The sequence below is a fragment of the Trachemys scripta genome, chromosome 1 (assembly GCF_013100865.1).
Source record: "Trachemys scripta elegans isolate TJP31775 chromosome 1, CAS_Tse_1.0, whole genome shotgun sequence".
NCBI lineage: Eukaryota > Metazoa > Chordata > Testudines > Emydidae > Trachemys > Trachemys scripta.
The window spans coordinates 80,113,202-80,131,168 of record NC_048298.1 but is presented as its reverse complement, the minus strand read 5'-3'; the positions used below and the strand labels follow the sequence as shown (position 1 = coordinate 80,131,168).

Here is a 17,967-nt window from a genome sequence, read left to right as displayed (position 1 = left end):
CACCAGCAACCTGAACTGTAACTGACCTTTTACCCCTTCCTGCCGCTTAAATCTGCCCTGCTCCACTCCTATAATATTCACTTCAAACGTGTTGTTTAAAAGGCTACAGCAGGACCATTAAGCATTCCTAAAACAACTAAACAGAGCAGCTAAGGTGAATGGCTGCTGTGAGAAGTGGTGGTACCCACAGGCAATGACTTTTGCTTTAGCCAGTGGGTGCCCCTACACGGACTCTGCTCCCCCTCCTGTGAGGTCCCACTCTGCACACACACCCCCTTAAGGGCACTGTGGGGCAGAGCATGGCAGGGCAGCCCTGCCCAACAGCTGCTCGGTGGCACAGCTGCTGGGGGCCAGCCACTGAACAGCAAATTGGTGTCTAGCCCCATGGGTGCGGAGCACTCCTTGGTTTTTCTCCAGCTTCTATCCTGGGTATGTCACACAGTATTTTTACAATGGCTACAGTCCATGAAATATAAACATCAGATAAAAGGTTAGATTATTAATGCTACTAAATCAGTGTGAATTAAGGGCTCCCCTTTTGGATAAAAGAGAGGGAACTGTGTGCATAAGCCAAACAAAGTCTGGGAGGGGAGGAAGCAGAGCTGCAGCCAACCTCCCCCTTTCCCCAAGTTAACAGCTGGGCCCTGCTGCCCTCAGCGGGTGGTTAGCATGCCTCAGATTTGGCCAGGCATAGTCGTGGCACTGTGCCTGACCAACCCCCTAGCATTTCCTGCAGAGATAACAGCCAGTATTAACGCCTGCGGTGGGCCTGCTACCCGCTCAGTGAGGCAGTCACTAGTAGCGCAACTCCTAACTCAGCTATGCTGTCTGGGGTGCAGTGTCGAGGTGCTTGCTGTTCCTGGGCATGGCTGTTCAGAGCCCCAGGAGTTCGAAGCAGCTCAAGGACCATGCTTCCTCCTTCAGGAAGTTGCTGCATTAGTCTTTTCCCCCTTATCTACACCTCCTCCTGCAAGTGGTTGATGACTCAAACTCAGTGCAGGGCTTCCTAAGTAACTGTTTCCCTTTTGTGTTTTGCTGTGAAAGGAGAGATATCCTTTAACCTCACACCAAACCTAGTAGAAAGCTTTACCCTTAGAGAGCCCAGCTGTACAGCAGTTGCAACTGGGTCAGAGACGGTAGCTACAAAACAGTTCCAATGTACAGCATAAACAGGACCTTACTCATGTGCCATAGGCTAAAACCCTGCATGCTCCAAAATGGAAGTGCATTGTATTTAGGATCCCTGGCTCAGTTATTACTGTAATATACATGAGTCCTGAGCTAAATCTGGAGGCCTATAGGAGTTTAAGGCAGTCAGGCAAGGATCTCTCAAGCAAAGCCCAGCTGTACTGTATGTATCAAAAAGTAGCACCATATACACAGCAGTAAAAACATCAGCAACTGTGACAGACTTTTGCTTTTTTGCAATTTCTTAGAATAACCCTAAACTTCCAACAGAACACGTCATTTGTGCTCTCAGGCAAACTACCAGCTTTATACATTTGAGAAACTAGTAGCCACAGTGAAAACTAGAGTCCCCTCGTCCACACTAGTCTCAACTGCCACTAAGTAAATCTTTTATCACCCAAAAAAACCAACCTCCATTTGATTTAGTGAAATAATGGGAATATTTATATACACCTCTACCCCGACCTAACACGACTCGATATAACACGAATTCGGACATAACGCGATAAAGCAGCGATCCGGGGGAGGGCGGGGCTGAACACTCCAGCGGATCAAAGCAAGTTCAATATAACGCGGTTTCACCTATAACGCAGTAAGATTTTTTTGGCTCCCGAGGACAGCGTTATATCGGGGTAGAGGTGTACCATCATGAAAACATAAATGTGTTCAGGACTGTCTTGATACTCTCAAATCTTAAAAAATTATAAGCAACGTAAACTATGGAAAATGTCCTTGGAACAGTGGATTGCACCAGCAACCTAATGTTCTGCACAACTTTGGATTCTTTCACATTGAGAATTTCTAAAACAAGAATCAGTATACCTTGAGTTAAAAAAATGGTTCATCACATCTAGCCCTGGAGCCTCTCAGACAGCTTTTCTGCTAATACTGAATTACCTGGTCATAAGTGCTACTCTTCTATTGTTTTCAAACAAAACTAGCACATTTTTGTGTTTAAGGGGGAACAAGGGAGGGGAATTGTACTTAAAATAGTATTTAAGGCCACACTAAGACCAATGAAGTGTCAGGGTGTATGACCAATTAGCACTATTCTCTGTTAATAAGGTGGCAGTGACCTACAAAAAACATGCTTACGTGAAAGTTTCTCTACACTGGTTTCTGCATGTTTATTTCATTTTAAAATACGTGGGGCAGACTTTCAAATCAGGGGGTCTGGGCACACAAATGCATGTATAATACTAAGCAGGCTCAATGCATGAGTACAAGGCTTACATGCACTTTTACATGCCTATATTTGAAAGTCTCGCCCTGTATGCATGCCTGTTGTTTATACCCTACACTTTAAATGGTCATAATGGAGAACAATATCCAAATGGTTTAAAAAAAAAAAAAAAAAAAAAAAAACACACCACATAACCAGCCAAACACTAGTTTGGTACCAGCACCTCTAGTTTAAAAATTCACCAGATTACAGTCCTGGGCCAGTGTGCTCTGGTCACATCCACTTGCATTTTTTCTTTTCATCAAATAAGGCTTTTATATGCAGGAGATCTTTCTGGGCATCTTCTAGCCCCCGTTCTCTCTCCAATTTACTTCGAATCTGTTGACAATTAATTAGAAAAACGATTTACTTTTTTTGCTACTTGTTTTAAACACACCTTTTCATCTGAAGATATCAGTGGTAAGATCTGTCTGAACTTGTGCCTATAATATGTTCTTCAAACATTAACACTGTTTCTGTGCCTTGCTTCACAAGTCATTACAATCACAGGATCTACAACACTTCTGCTGAAAATAGCAACCTCAGTTTAAACCGTCCCTCCGCACCACCAAAACCCCCACTTTTATTTACTAAATGTAAGGTCAGCACAGCACCCTGGGGCAGAGAGACTGATTTAGAATTGCTCTTGTATATCACCCCCTGCACTAAGCTGGTGGTATAAATTATACACGTGGCCTTGGGCCAGAGGATGTAAAGCAGAGCAGCGCTGCACTTTGAATACCCTTTGTTGGCATTTAAATCCACAATATGGCAGAGGAAGGGTCAATAAGCTTGTAGTTGCTATTGGTCAAAAGCTACATGGGGAGCAGGGGGGCCCAGAATGGATGGGGTAGGTTTAGATACCACATATTAACAAAACATAATTATTAGGTTAGAGGGGATTATAAAGAAAGGCTCTGGAGGCAACAGTTTAAGTACCCTAATAAAGACAGATGAGAGACTTTAAAAAACCACTACCAGAGTCATTTAGCAATTATCAGACATGGCAAAGGACATGCTTTGATGCAGAATTCAGGAAAGTTGAGTTGAAAACTGACCAGCAGACTAATAAATTTTGGGGAACCTGCTGGTGCTGTGCTGCATAGGAGAGTCTGGTCTGCTAGGAATGAGGCCCAAGCTGCTAGAAATTGGCTTGATGAGGATGAGACACTTCCCTGCAGTAAATCCCAACTGTCCCCCACACCATATTCCCACTCCTCTTCCCCCTGCAGCCCTCCTGCTGTGTCGCACATCACTCCAGGAGCGGGCTGCGATCAGCACCCTTATTTCACCCGGTGTGGGGGGAGCCCAGTCACAGCAGGGTGCAGGGATTTTTCTGGCATGGATGACTGAGTGGTCACTTGCTGAAGAGGTGGCCGGGACCTGAGAGCAGATGCGCAGGGAGGTACCCTGCTTGACAGTCACAGCTGGGATTGGGGAGGATTAGCGAGGTGGGAGGTTATTTTCATGAGAACAGGATGTGGACGAAAATGGGGCCAGGCAAGAGGTCAGTGGGAGCCGGGAGAATATTCCTCCTTGCTGTAATGTACCGAGAAGGAATTTGCTCTGCTGTAGTGTTAAATTTAGCTATGGGTTTTCATAAAGTGATAGCCATACCAATGACAATAAACTCTGCCCCAGCTCCTCAATGGCATACTGGCTCTTACCTTCCATTGAAAACAACGGGAGTTAGGTGTCTAAATAACATAGAATGGGAGCCCCAGATCCCCAATATTATCTAGCACACTGAATCCCAAAAAGAGTTCCAGAATCTCCAGGGAAATGCAACCCCCAGTCCTGGGTGGGTTGTGACAGTTGTTTAACAGTCACTTAACAACATTTCCAAACACTTTGGGACAGGAAGCGTAGAACACAGTATCCTTCTGCAACTGCAGGGAGAATTTAAATTCACTTTTGTTAAAAGTGGTGGCAGGGAAGGAGGTGTGTTCAGAATCTTAACTCTATGGCTTAGTCCAAAGATACTATAAATATAGCTCATTTATCCCCATGCGAGGTATTGGTTCTATACTGACTCAGACAATCTCTGAATTACCAGTAGCCTCTGACATTTTCGTGGAGGTCTCCCAATCAAGCACTGACCAAACTAGACCCTGCTTAGCTTGAAAAGTCAAACTTGAAATGCAGACTAACCACATCAATGCCTGATGTGGTTAGTCTACAGTAACTGCATAAATAGGAATAACAGGTGATCTTACTTCATCATAATATCTTGCTATGTATTTGTAGATTTCAGTCAAGGCCACGTCCTCATTTAATTCATTTTCATGTTTCTAAAAAAGAAGAGAGGTCTGATGAGACAGTTTTGCTTTTTAAAAAGTAACAAAAAGTTAGTAAAGTGTCTGGTTATTAATGATACCTTAGATTCCTGAGTTAAAAATTCTTCTACCTCTGATGGCAATAGAGGCAAATCCCTGATTGCTTTATAGTAAGCTTTCACCTCCTCCTGGTAGAGTGGAATATCCTTAGCATAGAGAAGTTTATTTGTTGGTGCATCCTTAAAAAGAAAACATATTATGAATACTAGTAAATTTTAACAGCACAAATTTGCTCAAGCTTCTGCCTCCACGCAGTGGATTTACTGCATTTTCTGTTAGCATGTGACCACTTCTGTTTGCAGAGTGGTCATGTGCTAAGGGAGTCGAGCTTTTGCAAAATTGAATTTCATGACAGTTACTGTAGAACTATTTCTACTGGGCTCAGGAGTACTAATTACTATATTTGCCCCTGCTTGTGAGAGCTGAACCAACACTCTTGAGACTGAAATTCTATTTATGTACAGAACATGGGCAGCAGCTGTGTTAGTTTCCCTTACATTAACCTGCCAGTGGACCTAGCCCTGCCTTGCAGTGGGCTCCTCTCTAAGGATGAGAGGACGGTTTAATATTACTGGTTTCAGAGTAGCAGCCGTGTTAGTCTGTATCCGCAAAAAGAACAGGAGTACTTGTGGAGTACTTAATATTACTGAAAGAGCAGGGAGATTATGTGAATCTGGTGCTTAGAAGAATGAGTTAATGCACGGGTGAGATTCAGGCAGAGCCAAATGGATTTTCGCCTTGGCTTTAACAGTCTAAAGTGATACTGACCAACAACCCAGCCTAGCTATTCCACTTCTAATTTCCTTGAGGAATCACCCTCAAAATATAAGAGATTTTTTATATGAGCTAAAGCCCCCTCTTTGAACCTAAGATTTCAGGGGCTAACAGCTAGTGCTCTCAGATTTCAGTAACAGTTTATTTATTTTAAATTATGGGGAGTAAACTAGGTGTATGCTTATAATTAACTTTTTAAATATCCTGGCACTACTGTTAGTGTTTTAAAATAAAAACAAACAAATAAGTTTATTTGACAAGTGACTGAAGAATATTTTAATCTAAAGCTTAGAAAAGTCATGCACAATCATGAAAATAACATTTGTTGTCTTTTTAAGAAGTAAAAAACTCTTAACTGCACTGATAATACACATAGCAAGTTTCAGCTTGATTTTTTTAAAATGGCTAATATAAGCCATTGTATCAGCAATGGTTTCTAATGATGGTTAGAGCAGGGAACATAAATCTAACAATAGGAGGGTTTTAATACATAGGTGACAGCAGTTTGGAGTTTTCCATTGAATTATTAGTCAATTTAGCTTTAGTTTCAAGAAATTTAAAGTCCTATTATCAAATAACTGTTTTTAAAAAAATCCTCCTTTTTCTAATAAACACCTATTTTGGATGAGCAACAGCTCGAACAGGAAATAACTCAATTTTTATCTGAAACTTTTTTGAGACTCAAAATTGTCTAGTTAACATTTTAAAAAATCATTTTGTTTAACCCTGTATTTTCTGGTTTAAGCCAGAAGGGGAAATAGCAGAAAAAATGACTACTGAAGTTTTTCTGAGCGGGCCAACCAAGAAGTTCTGGAAATTTTGTAAGAAAGGCTCTACTTGTGAGATTTCCAAACTGGCTTCTCCACCAAAGAAGTTTGGATATGTTCAGATAAGCAGCCAACATTTTGCAAAAGGAACTGCATCACATCTCCAATGCTTTTCAAGTTTACCTATTATTATTCTGGTTAGCAGCTTATCAGCAGTCTTTGCTGCATGCCTCATTAATGTATGGCAGAAAAATCTGGACTTCTGGTTTAATAATTTTAACATCTCTAAAAACTTTTGATTAATCACAGATGCAACTTTGACCAAATAATGTGGAACTTTTCCCTCTCTTCACCTTACTCTAAAAATGGCAAGATGGAAAGGAACATAGAAAATGAATGAGGATTTAGACTAGATATGACAATTCCTAGTTAAATTCTCTCTTAGGTACATCTATCTGGATTGTTCAATTTCTTATTTTCCTATGAGATAGAGTAATAAAGAGTGAAATAGGAGTTTTATCACTGACTTTCACTTTAGCCAGGATTTCATCCAAAAAGCATTACACAATTAAAAGTAACATTATTCAGTCTGGAAACAGCAAAAAAATATGAAGGCCAAGCATTACCTTTCCCAGCTGCTGTTCTGTTAGAGAAAAGGCATCCATGAAAGCTTGTGCAATTACTGACAAACAGCCATCTATATGTGGTGTCTTCTTAATATCAAAGACAAACTGAGGATTCTTCAATATATTCACCCAGAAGCGAAGAGGAAGACTAATCAGAGAAAAGCACTTTAAGTTCAGCAGCTCAAGCCAGATGACTTATTCAGTATTTAGAATTCATTACACCATACAGACAGGCACAATTCTGAGCTGCCCATTCATGCAGTAATGAGCATTAGTGAATGCCACAAAGCTACCAGACCAGTCAAATCCATGCTCTAGCTTCAGCCAGCACCAATTAATGGTCAAATCATTCTCTGTGGATTTGTAAAGACTTCCTTCAGGTGAGAAAAATCAGTATATTGAAACACATTTCTAGAAGCTATGATGCCATATACCAGAATCTAACTGATGTATTAGAGCTCCAGGCAGATGGAGCTCTTGGATCCAGGTAGTCACACCACAAAAGTTAGTGAGCAATGCTCAATTTTAAGTGATTCATTTTTCACAAACTGCAACAAGGCAAGATTGTTTCAGAGTCATCACTACTTAGTCACAGCATACCACCTACACAGATTATAAAACAAGGTATGGTTACAAGTATCCTGTTCTAATTTCACATAAGTACATTGAGAAAGCACAAACGCACACACACACACATATATACACAAACCTGTTGGTTTTCCATATATGGACCACATCAGGATCTGTAATTTTTTTACTTTCAGCCTGAGCATCCAAAAAGTCAAAAAAGTATTTGATGGCAACTGGGGCTTTATTGTTGGGTAAACTCCAAATGCTTTTAAAGAGGTTTTCAACAACTAAATGAATTGCAACCTGAAAAGCAAGAAAATGAGCAGTCCTGTTATTACAGGTGGAAAAGGACAAAGATGGTTGGGGGAGGAGAGTTGAAACACAATCCAAGTGAAACATACACAGAAATGAAGCCGAGGGGTTGATGCATGTGCGTGCATGCATGCTCATGCACACTCTATAGGGTTTGGGTAAAATTGACTCAATAGGTATGGACAGAATCACTAATAAAAAAGAAAGTGGAGACCTATCACCATCAGCTGTGCTAACGGCTCATCAGCTATGCTACATTGTTTTGTCAACAGGGAGAATTGTGGTAAATGTAAAGCTGAACTCTGTGTGGGAGGAGGAATTGTCTTGAGCCCTTCCCTGCTTCTTTATGGTACATTTAGATAACAACACACAATTTTAACTAAAAGTATATTTTTTCTACCTTTTTCAAAGAAGATCAGGAATACAACAGGTGCTCACTTTATTCTTTTTTGGGAGGGGAGGATCTTATCAAAATTTCTAGAGGACCTGATTAATGATGTCACATGAGACTGTAAGCCAAGCTGCTGTTCTCCCTCCCTGGTTCACAACTGAGAGAAGAGGTGTTGCTGAGTCTTAAGATTCAGCTTTGGACGATAGTCAGAGACCTTGAAAAGGTCCTCCACTAAAGAGAGGAATGGAGGATTGGCTATTTTTAATGCAAAACAAACAAAACAAAACAAAAAACTCCTAGAGGTGGTAGAAGGGCAAAGCAGGTTAACAAAAAACACATGGACACTATTCATACAATATTATTAAGGAGGAAATGGCAAAAAACAAATAACATTATGAAAGCCAAAAGTATAACTGGATTCAAATAAGACTTAGACAAGTTCCGAGGATAGGTCTATCAATGACTATAAGCCAAGATGGTCAGTGACTCAATCCCATGCTCTGGGTGTCCCTGAACCTCCAACTGCCAGGAGCTAGGACCAGAGCTTATCTAAAGTGGCCCAACACACTGACACTTCCTGTAGTTCATGGCACATATAGATAGGGTTTTAGTGTGATATTTTCAAAGCACTGTCTTATTCTAATGCTGACACTGGATGCAGTACACTATTATAAAGTAGTAGATGATTAATTTACTTTAAAGAAATTTAAAAGACTATTTCTGTTTTGTTGTTTCTCAGCCTCTTTTCCACAGCAGCCAGATTTTAGGTCAGTTTGCTAGCACTGGATGTTACTAGGCAGCTGGGGAATTGCAGAGGCAGGATTAATTTTTGTGGATCTTGGTCTTCATTCTCTTTGGAAAGCATCCTGGCACATTCTGGGCACTTCCATAACCTTAATAATTATAGATTGCTAGATTTAAGGCCACGAGGGCTTTAAGGATCATCTAGTCTGACCTCCTGAATAACACAGAATTTTACCCAGTAAGGGAATTGGTAATAATTTTTTTAAATGATATGCTGTTGCTAAGAGCTTTTACATTTATATTCTGTTGGATTCATTAGAAATAACTCACTCTAATTTAGTGAGGGTATTTTTTTTTTTTTGGTAGTGATGGTGGGGATTGTTTCTAAAATTGTGCACTATGAGAATTAGAGCCCTTAGATTATAAAAGTTATGACCTACATTTTCAACAGTAACTTGTATTTTCAAAAATAATAGTGGGTGCTCAGCATTTTCTGAAAAGCGGGCCCTTTTAGGGTATCTCGTGTTGGGCACCGAAAGTCTCTCATCATTCTGGAACATTTAGACCACAGTCTATCCAACCAGAAGGTGAAATCCTGGCTCTATGGAAGGCAACAGTAAAACTCACATTGACTCCAACAGGGCCAGGTTTCACCCGGAATGTTTATAAACACTAACCTCTCCTTTGCCTGTACAACAAGTAGGAACCCCATCAGTGATCACCCCCAATAACTACAATCTTATCCTCAAAAGGCAAGGAGGTAACAATTGTGCTGAGAGGGGAGAATGCATTACTAGATGGCTATCTTAGGGCTCCACTTTGCCAATCTGTAAGATAGTTATTTTCGTGATTGATAAAAATCTGTAGCTAGTAGTGTTTACAGTTTAACATTGTGTCATACACATACATCAGGTTTGCATAATTTCCACTCCAATTTCTGCTAAGTCAAACATGCCGCCCAACCTACCCCAAAATGAATCCGGAACTATTACCTTGGTAGACAGCAGCTTTGTCAGATACATTTCTTTCACTTCAAATTTTTGCTTTCCTTTGTGCATTGCTCCCTGTGGCTCTTCAGAGTCAGGTAAAATCTACAGGAAGAGGAGGAGAGATGTTATCCTGATATAATCGTTCAATGTTAAATAAGTGAACAATTAAATGGTTGGTTTATTTAACTCACCAAATGACAGTGTTGGTTAGAGTATTCCACATCTAGGCAATAGGGAAAAGGAGAAAGAGCGTGAACTGGTGTCGGTTAAATGCACGCAGCAATGGGCATCTTTATTTCGGACTAGACTGTGAGTTGGGCTATGTGCCCATGCAAGGGAGCAAGAACCTCACTCTACATTCCTAGGCAGGCTACCAGACCTTGGGTCAGAGTTCACAGGTTCTGCGTTTTACTTGCTCCCTCTACATAGGTGGGCAGGGAGAGGTTGGGGAAAAGGGCAGAGCCATGATTCCAATTGCCCCTCCATTCTCTGGCCCACAAACTGAGCCGGAACAGGGCTAGCATAATTTGTTGTTGGTGTAGGCCAGCAGCAAATTACCTCTCTCTTGGTGCAAGGGGGAGGCATAGGAGGAATTGTGACTCCAAAGTTTTAATCGTGGTTACAATTTTGTAATGTAGACAAATCCTGGAAGGGAGATGGAGGCCAGCTTCTGCCTGGGACAGCATACGAAGGGGGAAGCATGTGTTTACAGGAAAGAGGCCAGCAATGGATGATCCTGCTGCCTCTGGAAGGGGAGACAGCAACTTCATCCCTCACCAATCTTAGACCACAACCCAGTGGTGCTTGACACCTAATGTGTAACTTGTAGTTACTGGTGTGTTATTGAAACAGCTGAGTCAAAAGTTCTAGGTTTACAAAGAAAATAATTGAGCTGACTTGAAGTTCTGTCTTTAACTGCTTATTACTATAGTTCATACAATTGTTCATAAGTTTCCTGTGCACATTTTATATTCTCATTAGCCAACATTTGTGATGTTTATGCTTCTTTGCCTTGTCATCTTGCCACTCAGTCCGTGTGTCTTTATGCATTCCATTACCTAAGACTGTAAGTTTTCTATGGGTCTTTTTTTTTTTTTTTTTTGAACCTCTTCCTCCCAATGCCCTGTGGAGGTGTTGCCCGTCACAGGCTCAGAACAAGATTAAAATGATTGTCCCTGTTCTCAGTTACAATTCAATGTCATGTTTTTGACATTGTATCTATGAGATACAAACTACTATGAATGCAAATCTCTACAACTTTATTACAGTCTTCACATAAAAATAAAATAATTCTCAGTTCCTTTGTTACCTGATGTGAAATTAGTTTTCTTTTTAAAGACTTTTATAGTTGCTCCATCTGAAATCTGAAAGCAAAAACAAGTATCTCTTACTGAAATATTCATGTCCATAATTAATGAAGCTCTAGATTTCATGTCCTCATCCCCATGATAAATCTCAAATCATACAAAATGTGAGTTATGCCAGCACTATCCATTCTCAACATAGCACACATGATTCTCACTAAGCATTTAGACCCAGATCCTCAAAGGTATTTTGGCATCTAACTCTCATTGATTTCATTACCTTTGAGGATCTGGGTTATAAAGCCTTATTTTCAGAGACGTTGAGCAGCTACAGCTGCCACAAACATTAACCGAAGTTAGAGAAATTCAGCATCTCTGAAAAATCAGTTGCTTAAGGCTTTCCTCCTTGCCAGATTTTGCTGGTTTATTTATGCTCTGCATATATGTCCTTAGGTTTCCTTAATCATTCCCAGGCACTATTTTGTGCTGTCCATTCACATTCCTATTTCTATGGATTCCCTTCAGGATTGATACAAGGATGATGTGTGACCCCCTAGCCTGGCTTCCCATCCAATCCCTTCCCATGTGGGGATGGTGCTGGGGAGGCATATGATACCTTCTATCACTTTTTGCAAGGGCGGGTGAGATCTGCATTTTGAGGGGATGCAGATGACCAGGCCTCAAGTTTCTAATAGTTATTTCCAGGCTTCAATTTCCAAAGTGACGAAGATCAAACTTGTGTACTGTAGATTTCTGCACTTCAGTTTTCTAGGCTTAAGGTACCTAGGAAGGTGGCTTGAGACTTCTAGGAAAATCCTCATCCTCCCTCCATGAATAAACTCCACTGCTAAGGCAGTAAATCTTCCCTTAAAAAGAAACTGGTGAGTCATACTGTTACTGTCAAAGAACGGATCTAAAGCTAATCCTGTGTAGTGCTGAGTGTAGACAGTTGTTGAAACCTGTGTTTTGCCAAGTGCTAGCACACTCTGCTCTATAATTACAAAAACAACTGGTCGATCCTACGAAGGGATCTCTGCCAAAATAATTTAAATGTCTTTTAAAACCTTGGCAGCCAGCCCACTGCTGGGAACCAGCATGAGCATTTAGATACTTTGTAGAAAGCTGTGTCTTGTGCCAAAGAAATCTTGCCCTTACACTTGGCTCCTTGGAGGCAGACACGGAATATTTTATAAGTATATTTATAAAGAAAAAGTTTCATTTGATAATGCAGTGTTTCACAGCTCATCCAGAGCTGCAAGAATGTTTCAGCATATGGTAATTTAAGACCACTCAAAAGATGGGCAAATTTGTTAGGGCTAGACTGTGATTTGGATCCCGCACCCACACACAGGGGTGGCTCCGGGCACCAGCGCAGCAAGCATGTGCCTGGGGCCGCGAGCCGTGGGGGCAGCGTGCCGGTCGCTGTGAAGGCAGCAGTCAGGCGGCCTTCGGCAGCGTGCCTGCGAGAGGTCCGCTGGTCCCATGGTTTCTGTGGCAATTCGGCGGCGGGTACACCGAAGCCTTGGGACTGGCAGATGACTGGCAGAAACGCCGCCGAATCCCACGGACCGTCCCCAGGCGTGCCGCCCAAGGCTGCCTGACTGCCGTGCTTTGGGCAGCAAAAAATATAGAGCCGCCCCTGCCCACATGAGAGAGGGAAGGAGTGAGAGTCCCTCTTACATCACTGTGTGGGCTACCTGGACCATGGATCTGGGTACATAGGACTAGGCACCTGTTTCCTACCTCCCTGGAGTGGAGGAGCATGGAATAAGCAAAGCCTTGATTCTAGCCCCTCACACTCTGGCCAGCACAGAGGGAAGATTAATGCTGATATACTCCAGCTACCAACCAGGGCGAGAGGAACAGGAAGGGAATTGTGGTTCTCTATAGAAACTGATGCCACGGGTGCAGTGCAGCTTTGCACCACCCCTACAATGGGTCATATCTCTGTGACAAAAGCTAGCCTCTAGCATCTAATGGAATAAAAGTTTCTCTTTTCTATTGTCATTGTGACCAAATCCACCATTTCTTCCTCCACAATATATAAACAATGAGGCCCTTCTTTTCTGTCCTGGTGCTTCAATTGCTTGTTCGTGTCCTAATCGTTTCCACAGGCAGTTAAAATGTTATTAATTTGTGAGATGCACAGCTTCGGGGGGGAGACACTCATTTCTGTGCAGCACGGGACATGTGCATTTCAGAACAGGTGAAGAGGCAACAGTCTGCCTTTGCCTGTACCTGTGCCTCTCGTCCAGCCCTCCAGGCCCCTTATCCTCCACAGAAAACTGTGATCGCTGGATCTCACATCCGATTTAAATGTCTTCAGCTTCATGCCCCTAGAATTCACTGGTGACTCTGAAGCCTGGGAAATTTAAAGTCTATGACTGTAGAACAGGTGTGTAAGGTGTTTCCCATCTCTACTTGCCTGGGGAGCAAGCAATTAACCTCTTGTCATGGTCTCTTTGTCAAGGCTCTTGGCTGCGTTTACGAGAAAGTGGTGGAGATCTTGTAAAAAGCACAGCAGTGCCTCCACTGAGTGTGCATGCCCTGACGTGCCATCCAGGAGTAGTGTAGTGAAAGGCGCATACGCTTCCTTGAGGTGAGCTTCTTTTTAATTTATTTTTTTTCTAGTAAGAAAAAGCCAATAAAGCCCTAAGAAATTAAAAGCTAAAGCTCTATATTAATGCAATATTAGGGTCACTTGGTTTAAAATTGAAAAGAAAAAAAAGTTGGGCAATGCAAAAATTGAGAACCTAAGTTTTCAAAAGTGATCGGTATTTTTGGGTACCTCTGATTTTGGACGTTGAACCTCAGACACTTTAATTATTACTATTCACTGGACTGCACTACCAAGTACAGCATACCTGAGCTATCTAACTCTGGGTGATTCCCTAACAAACAAATCTCTCCACAAGTAACATGAAATAGCATGTGACTCAACACTAAGACCATTCCATAAATATCATATGAGAAAAAAGTTTCTAGGTGTCCGCATCAGATGCTCAGCCTACAGAGCTTTCCCCACTCTGTATGCATCCGAAGAAGTGGGCTGTAGTCCACGAAAGCTTATGCTCTAATACATTTGTTAGTCTCTAAGGTGCCACAAGTACTCCTGTTTTTTCCCCACCTTTGTGAATGTTCAGACTTCTAATCAATCAAGACATTTCTGGGCAGGCAGTACTTGGGGGTTGGGAGAAATAGGTTTCTAATTCAATTGCACTATTTTTGTTCCTACCTCATAGTGACCTATGGTGTTTAGCTTTGTTATCCCATCTTCCAGAATCACAGAGGAACCATCGATATCTAACAGTTCTTTTTGCTGTGCACCAGACTGAAGTTCTGTAAAACAATGATATTGACAAAACAATGACATGCTAAAACTGGTCCCATAAAGCAAAATACAGCATTGTTATTTTATTATTTTTGGACTAATGGTCCCAATCCGAGTTCTACTAATCACTGTCCATGTGCTAGTTTCCATGAGCATGACTTTGCCCTGCCTGTAGAAAGCCTGGCGTGTACAAAGGATATCTGGAGCATGAGGCTATTGGAAGTGTCTCACCTTATCCTAGTTAAGCCACAACCCAGACAGGTGCTTTCAACTAATCAAGCCCAAATGGATGCTTCATGAGTATTTTATGGAATTGTTTCTAAAACTGGATATTTGGATGAACTGAATTAGATTATTTTTGTACAGTTTATATAACTATTTCAGATCAAGATTCAATGGTCTTATGGGCATGCTGTTTGCCATCTGCCATTGTAACTATCTCACTCCTCATCCCCTTGGCAGTCTTATACAGTCATTTGAGTTCTCTTAGTGGCTGCCTGCTGAGGATAGTAAAGGAAAACGGTAATGTCCTGGGGAAAGAAAGAGCCTAGTTTTGAATGCAGTTTTGTTATTGCGATACCCTGTGGACCAGAATTAATGCTGTTCTGCTGCACACATGTGCCCTGTCATTGTTGCTATGTTTATACTAAGGGGGAAAGGGGTATTTTTAACACGTGTTAGCTAATGTTTGTTAAAATTGTAGTGCAGGTAAAGGCAGTTGTGGTTTTAACACATTAACTTGTAAGAATGAAACCTTGGGGGCAAGCACAGGTTTACAGCCTTACTAGCTGTATGAATTTCCCCAGAATTTATTATGACAAAGCAGCATTAACTAACAGTAGCCAAAGTCAGTGATAGGATCTACGAAGTAGGAATCTTCACAGAAACAGCAGCAAACGTAAGAGGATAATACACAATGGCACTCTCTTACCAAGACCAATTTCACTGAGCTGAAGCCCATAAAGAGAGCCATTCTTGTTTAGAAATGCTTGAAAGATCTTCTCTTTGGCTTGCTCTATGGTATCACAATCCAGAACATTAGCTTCGATATCAAGACAGGTATCTGCACTCTCATTTTCTGGGATTTTTTCAAAGAAGACATTCAGTGCCTGCAAGAATATAAATGTTATTCAAATCTATGGAGAATGAGATAGGCTTCACAGTAGCAAACACTGTATATCAAGTTAGACACACTAGACTAGGCTTTTCAAGCTATGCACCTATTTAAATTATTTTTCCAATCAAAAAGTTTGTTTGGTGGAGTTAAATAATGAATCAAGTAGATCTAATTAATTCATAGTGTTTGAAGGATCACTAACATGCCCCTCTATATTGGCCAGAGTGTGAGGGGCTAGAATCAAGGCTTTGCTTATTCCATGCTCCTCCACTCCAGGGAGGTAGGAAACAGGTGCCTAGTCCTATGTACCGAGATCCATGGTCCAGGTAGCCCACACTCTCACTCCCCCTCTCTCTCTTGTGTTCTATATGTGACTGTAACAAATGTTGTTTTAAAAGTCTGCCCCTGAATGCAAGTCACAGAGGAAAAAACTAATGTAATAACTCTCTACATTTAAGTAGTTGAACACCTGTGCTATAATAAACCCTAACTGAAACATGAGGATCGTGGGTGTGACTCATGAGAGGAAAGATTGTTAAAAGAGGAAGCAACCAAAAATGTTATTTTTTTCCTTTCTGCTCTCATGGGAAGTTGAGACGAGTTAGCCTCAGGCCATTGTGTGGGCCTCTTTTCTCTCTCAGATTTAGAAATATTAATAATTATAATAGATGAGTGGTTCTTTCTATTTTTTTTTTTTATCAGCCATGAGTGGAAACTACTACATTGTGGTGAGGAAAGAAAAGGAAAGAACCGAAAGAGACATTACTTAACTTCCCTGTTTCTACAAAAACAGATGGAGTATTAAAAACAAGATTGCAAAACTGCAAACATCAGGATTTAATGAACAATACAATGTAACTGAAGTAACTGAGAATGACTTAATCAGGACATAGAGATGTTTAATTACCAGGGTAATGAGTCTACTGAAAGGACAAACTGAGTGGAAGGGGAGGAGATGTCGAAATAGTGAGGGCGGACATCGCGCCTGAAGAAAGAAATGAATACTGACTGAGATTTGATGCAGAAAAACCAGTAAAAGGAAGTATAAGTGACTTACACTTAGGGCCTGATCCAAAGTTCTCTGATGCTGATGGAAGTCTCCCTGTCAACTTCAACAGGCTTTGTATCATAACATCCAAACAATAGAATAATAGAATCATTTCAGCAAAATGGCTTAATACTTTATATAGGGCCTGATCCAAGATCATTAAAGTCTATGGGAAAACTCCCACTGACTTCAATGGCCTTTGGATCAAGCCTCTAGTTCAGTATTTGATCGGCACCCCCACCTTCTTTGTATCTGTAGTTGTTTGTGACCCCCTCCCCCCGGCCCAAGTACATATACTGCCACCCAGCTCTGAAGGCAGCACTGCAGCTGCACAGAAGTCAGGGTGGCAATGTGAAAAGGGATATTCATCAATATCACTTAATGCCCCCCCTTACTTCTGCGTTGTTGCCTCGGGGCTGACAGCCGGAGCCCCGCCGCCTCCAGGTGAGGGATTGGGGGCTGTGGGGATGGCGAGCCCGAGCTTTATCTCCGCTTACTGGGTGTGCATGGCCCGTCTGCATGAGCCTCAGCGACACCCAGAGCTCTTAAAAAAAAAAAAAAGGCACACAGCTCGCGCCTCCCTTGACATATTCCCACACAGCTCTAGTTCATTCCTCTGCTACTAGGTGGATTCCTAACTAAACACTTTCAAGGGTGCTTACTGAGTGTTAAATTGAAGATTTAAAATGAAGCTGATTCCTCTTCAACTTCTTGCAAACATGTTTTATTGTTTAGGTGATTTTCCTATTATAGCATTTGCCCCACAATATAATACAAACTTCCCTGTTTCAATCTGAAACTCTTGCTTTTGGGCTAACAAGAAAAGTTCTGTTTCCTCTGTCGAGTCTCCTTTTCTACACGTACATTCCCACACAAATAGCTCAGTGGAAGGTGCTGTGAAACCTCTCCATATGTTAGCATGCCAGAAATTTGAGTCCTCCCTCCATTTCTGCACTGCCCACCAGACAAACAGCAACAATTTGCATTCTTTATAACACGCAATGAAAAAAGGCTGAGAAGACACATAGCAGGGTGTGTGTCTTGGTCTAAATTCACCCAGGACATTGCCCTTCCTCTAGGATTAGCTTGGTTAAGGCAGAATGTGAAACTAAAAGACCTGGTAATGGCACAGAGCCTTTAAGGTTGCTAGGTCAAGTCCACCACAAGTTGGAGGGGACAAAAAGTTGCTTAATATTTTGGCTGTTCAGCAGTCTATTGGAAAATCAGTTGATTGTCTCAGTGCAGGTC

At 41.6% G+C, this 17,967-nt stretch overlaps 1 protein-coding gene across 1 annotated transcript in view; it reads right to left on the bottom strand.

The window, feature by feature from the left end:
• Positions 1–2,302: 2,302 nt before the first annotated feature.
• Positions 2,303–17,967, bottom strand: part of PLXNC1 (plexin C1) — a 102,791-nt gene continuing 87,126 nt past the window's right edge. Inside the window, exons 22-31 of the mRNA XM_034772823.1 lie at positions 15,486–15,663; positions 14,459–14,562; positions 11,229–11,283; positions 10,111–10,142; positions 9,923–10,021; positions 7,623–7,786; positions 6,914–7,061; positions 4,788–4,925; positions 4,627–4,701; positions 2,303–2,749 (exon numbers count right to left, since the gene is read on the bottom strand). Coding sequence (XP_034628714.1) covers positions 2,645–2,749; positions 4,627–4,701; positions 4,788–4,925; positions 6,914–7,061; positions 7,623–7,786; positions 9,923–10,021; positions 10,111–10,142; positions 11,229–11,283; positions 14,459–14,562; positions 15,486–15,663 — 1,098 coding nt within the window. The 3' untranslated portion in view covers positions 2,303–2,644. The remainder of the gene's footprint in view (positions 2,750–4,626; positions 4,702–4,787; positions 4,926–6,913; positions 7,062–7,622; positions 7,787–9,922; positions 10,022–10,110; positions 10,143–11,228; positions 11,284–14,458; positions 14,563–15,485; positions 15,664–17,967) is intronic.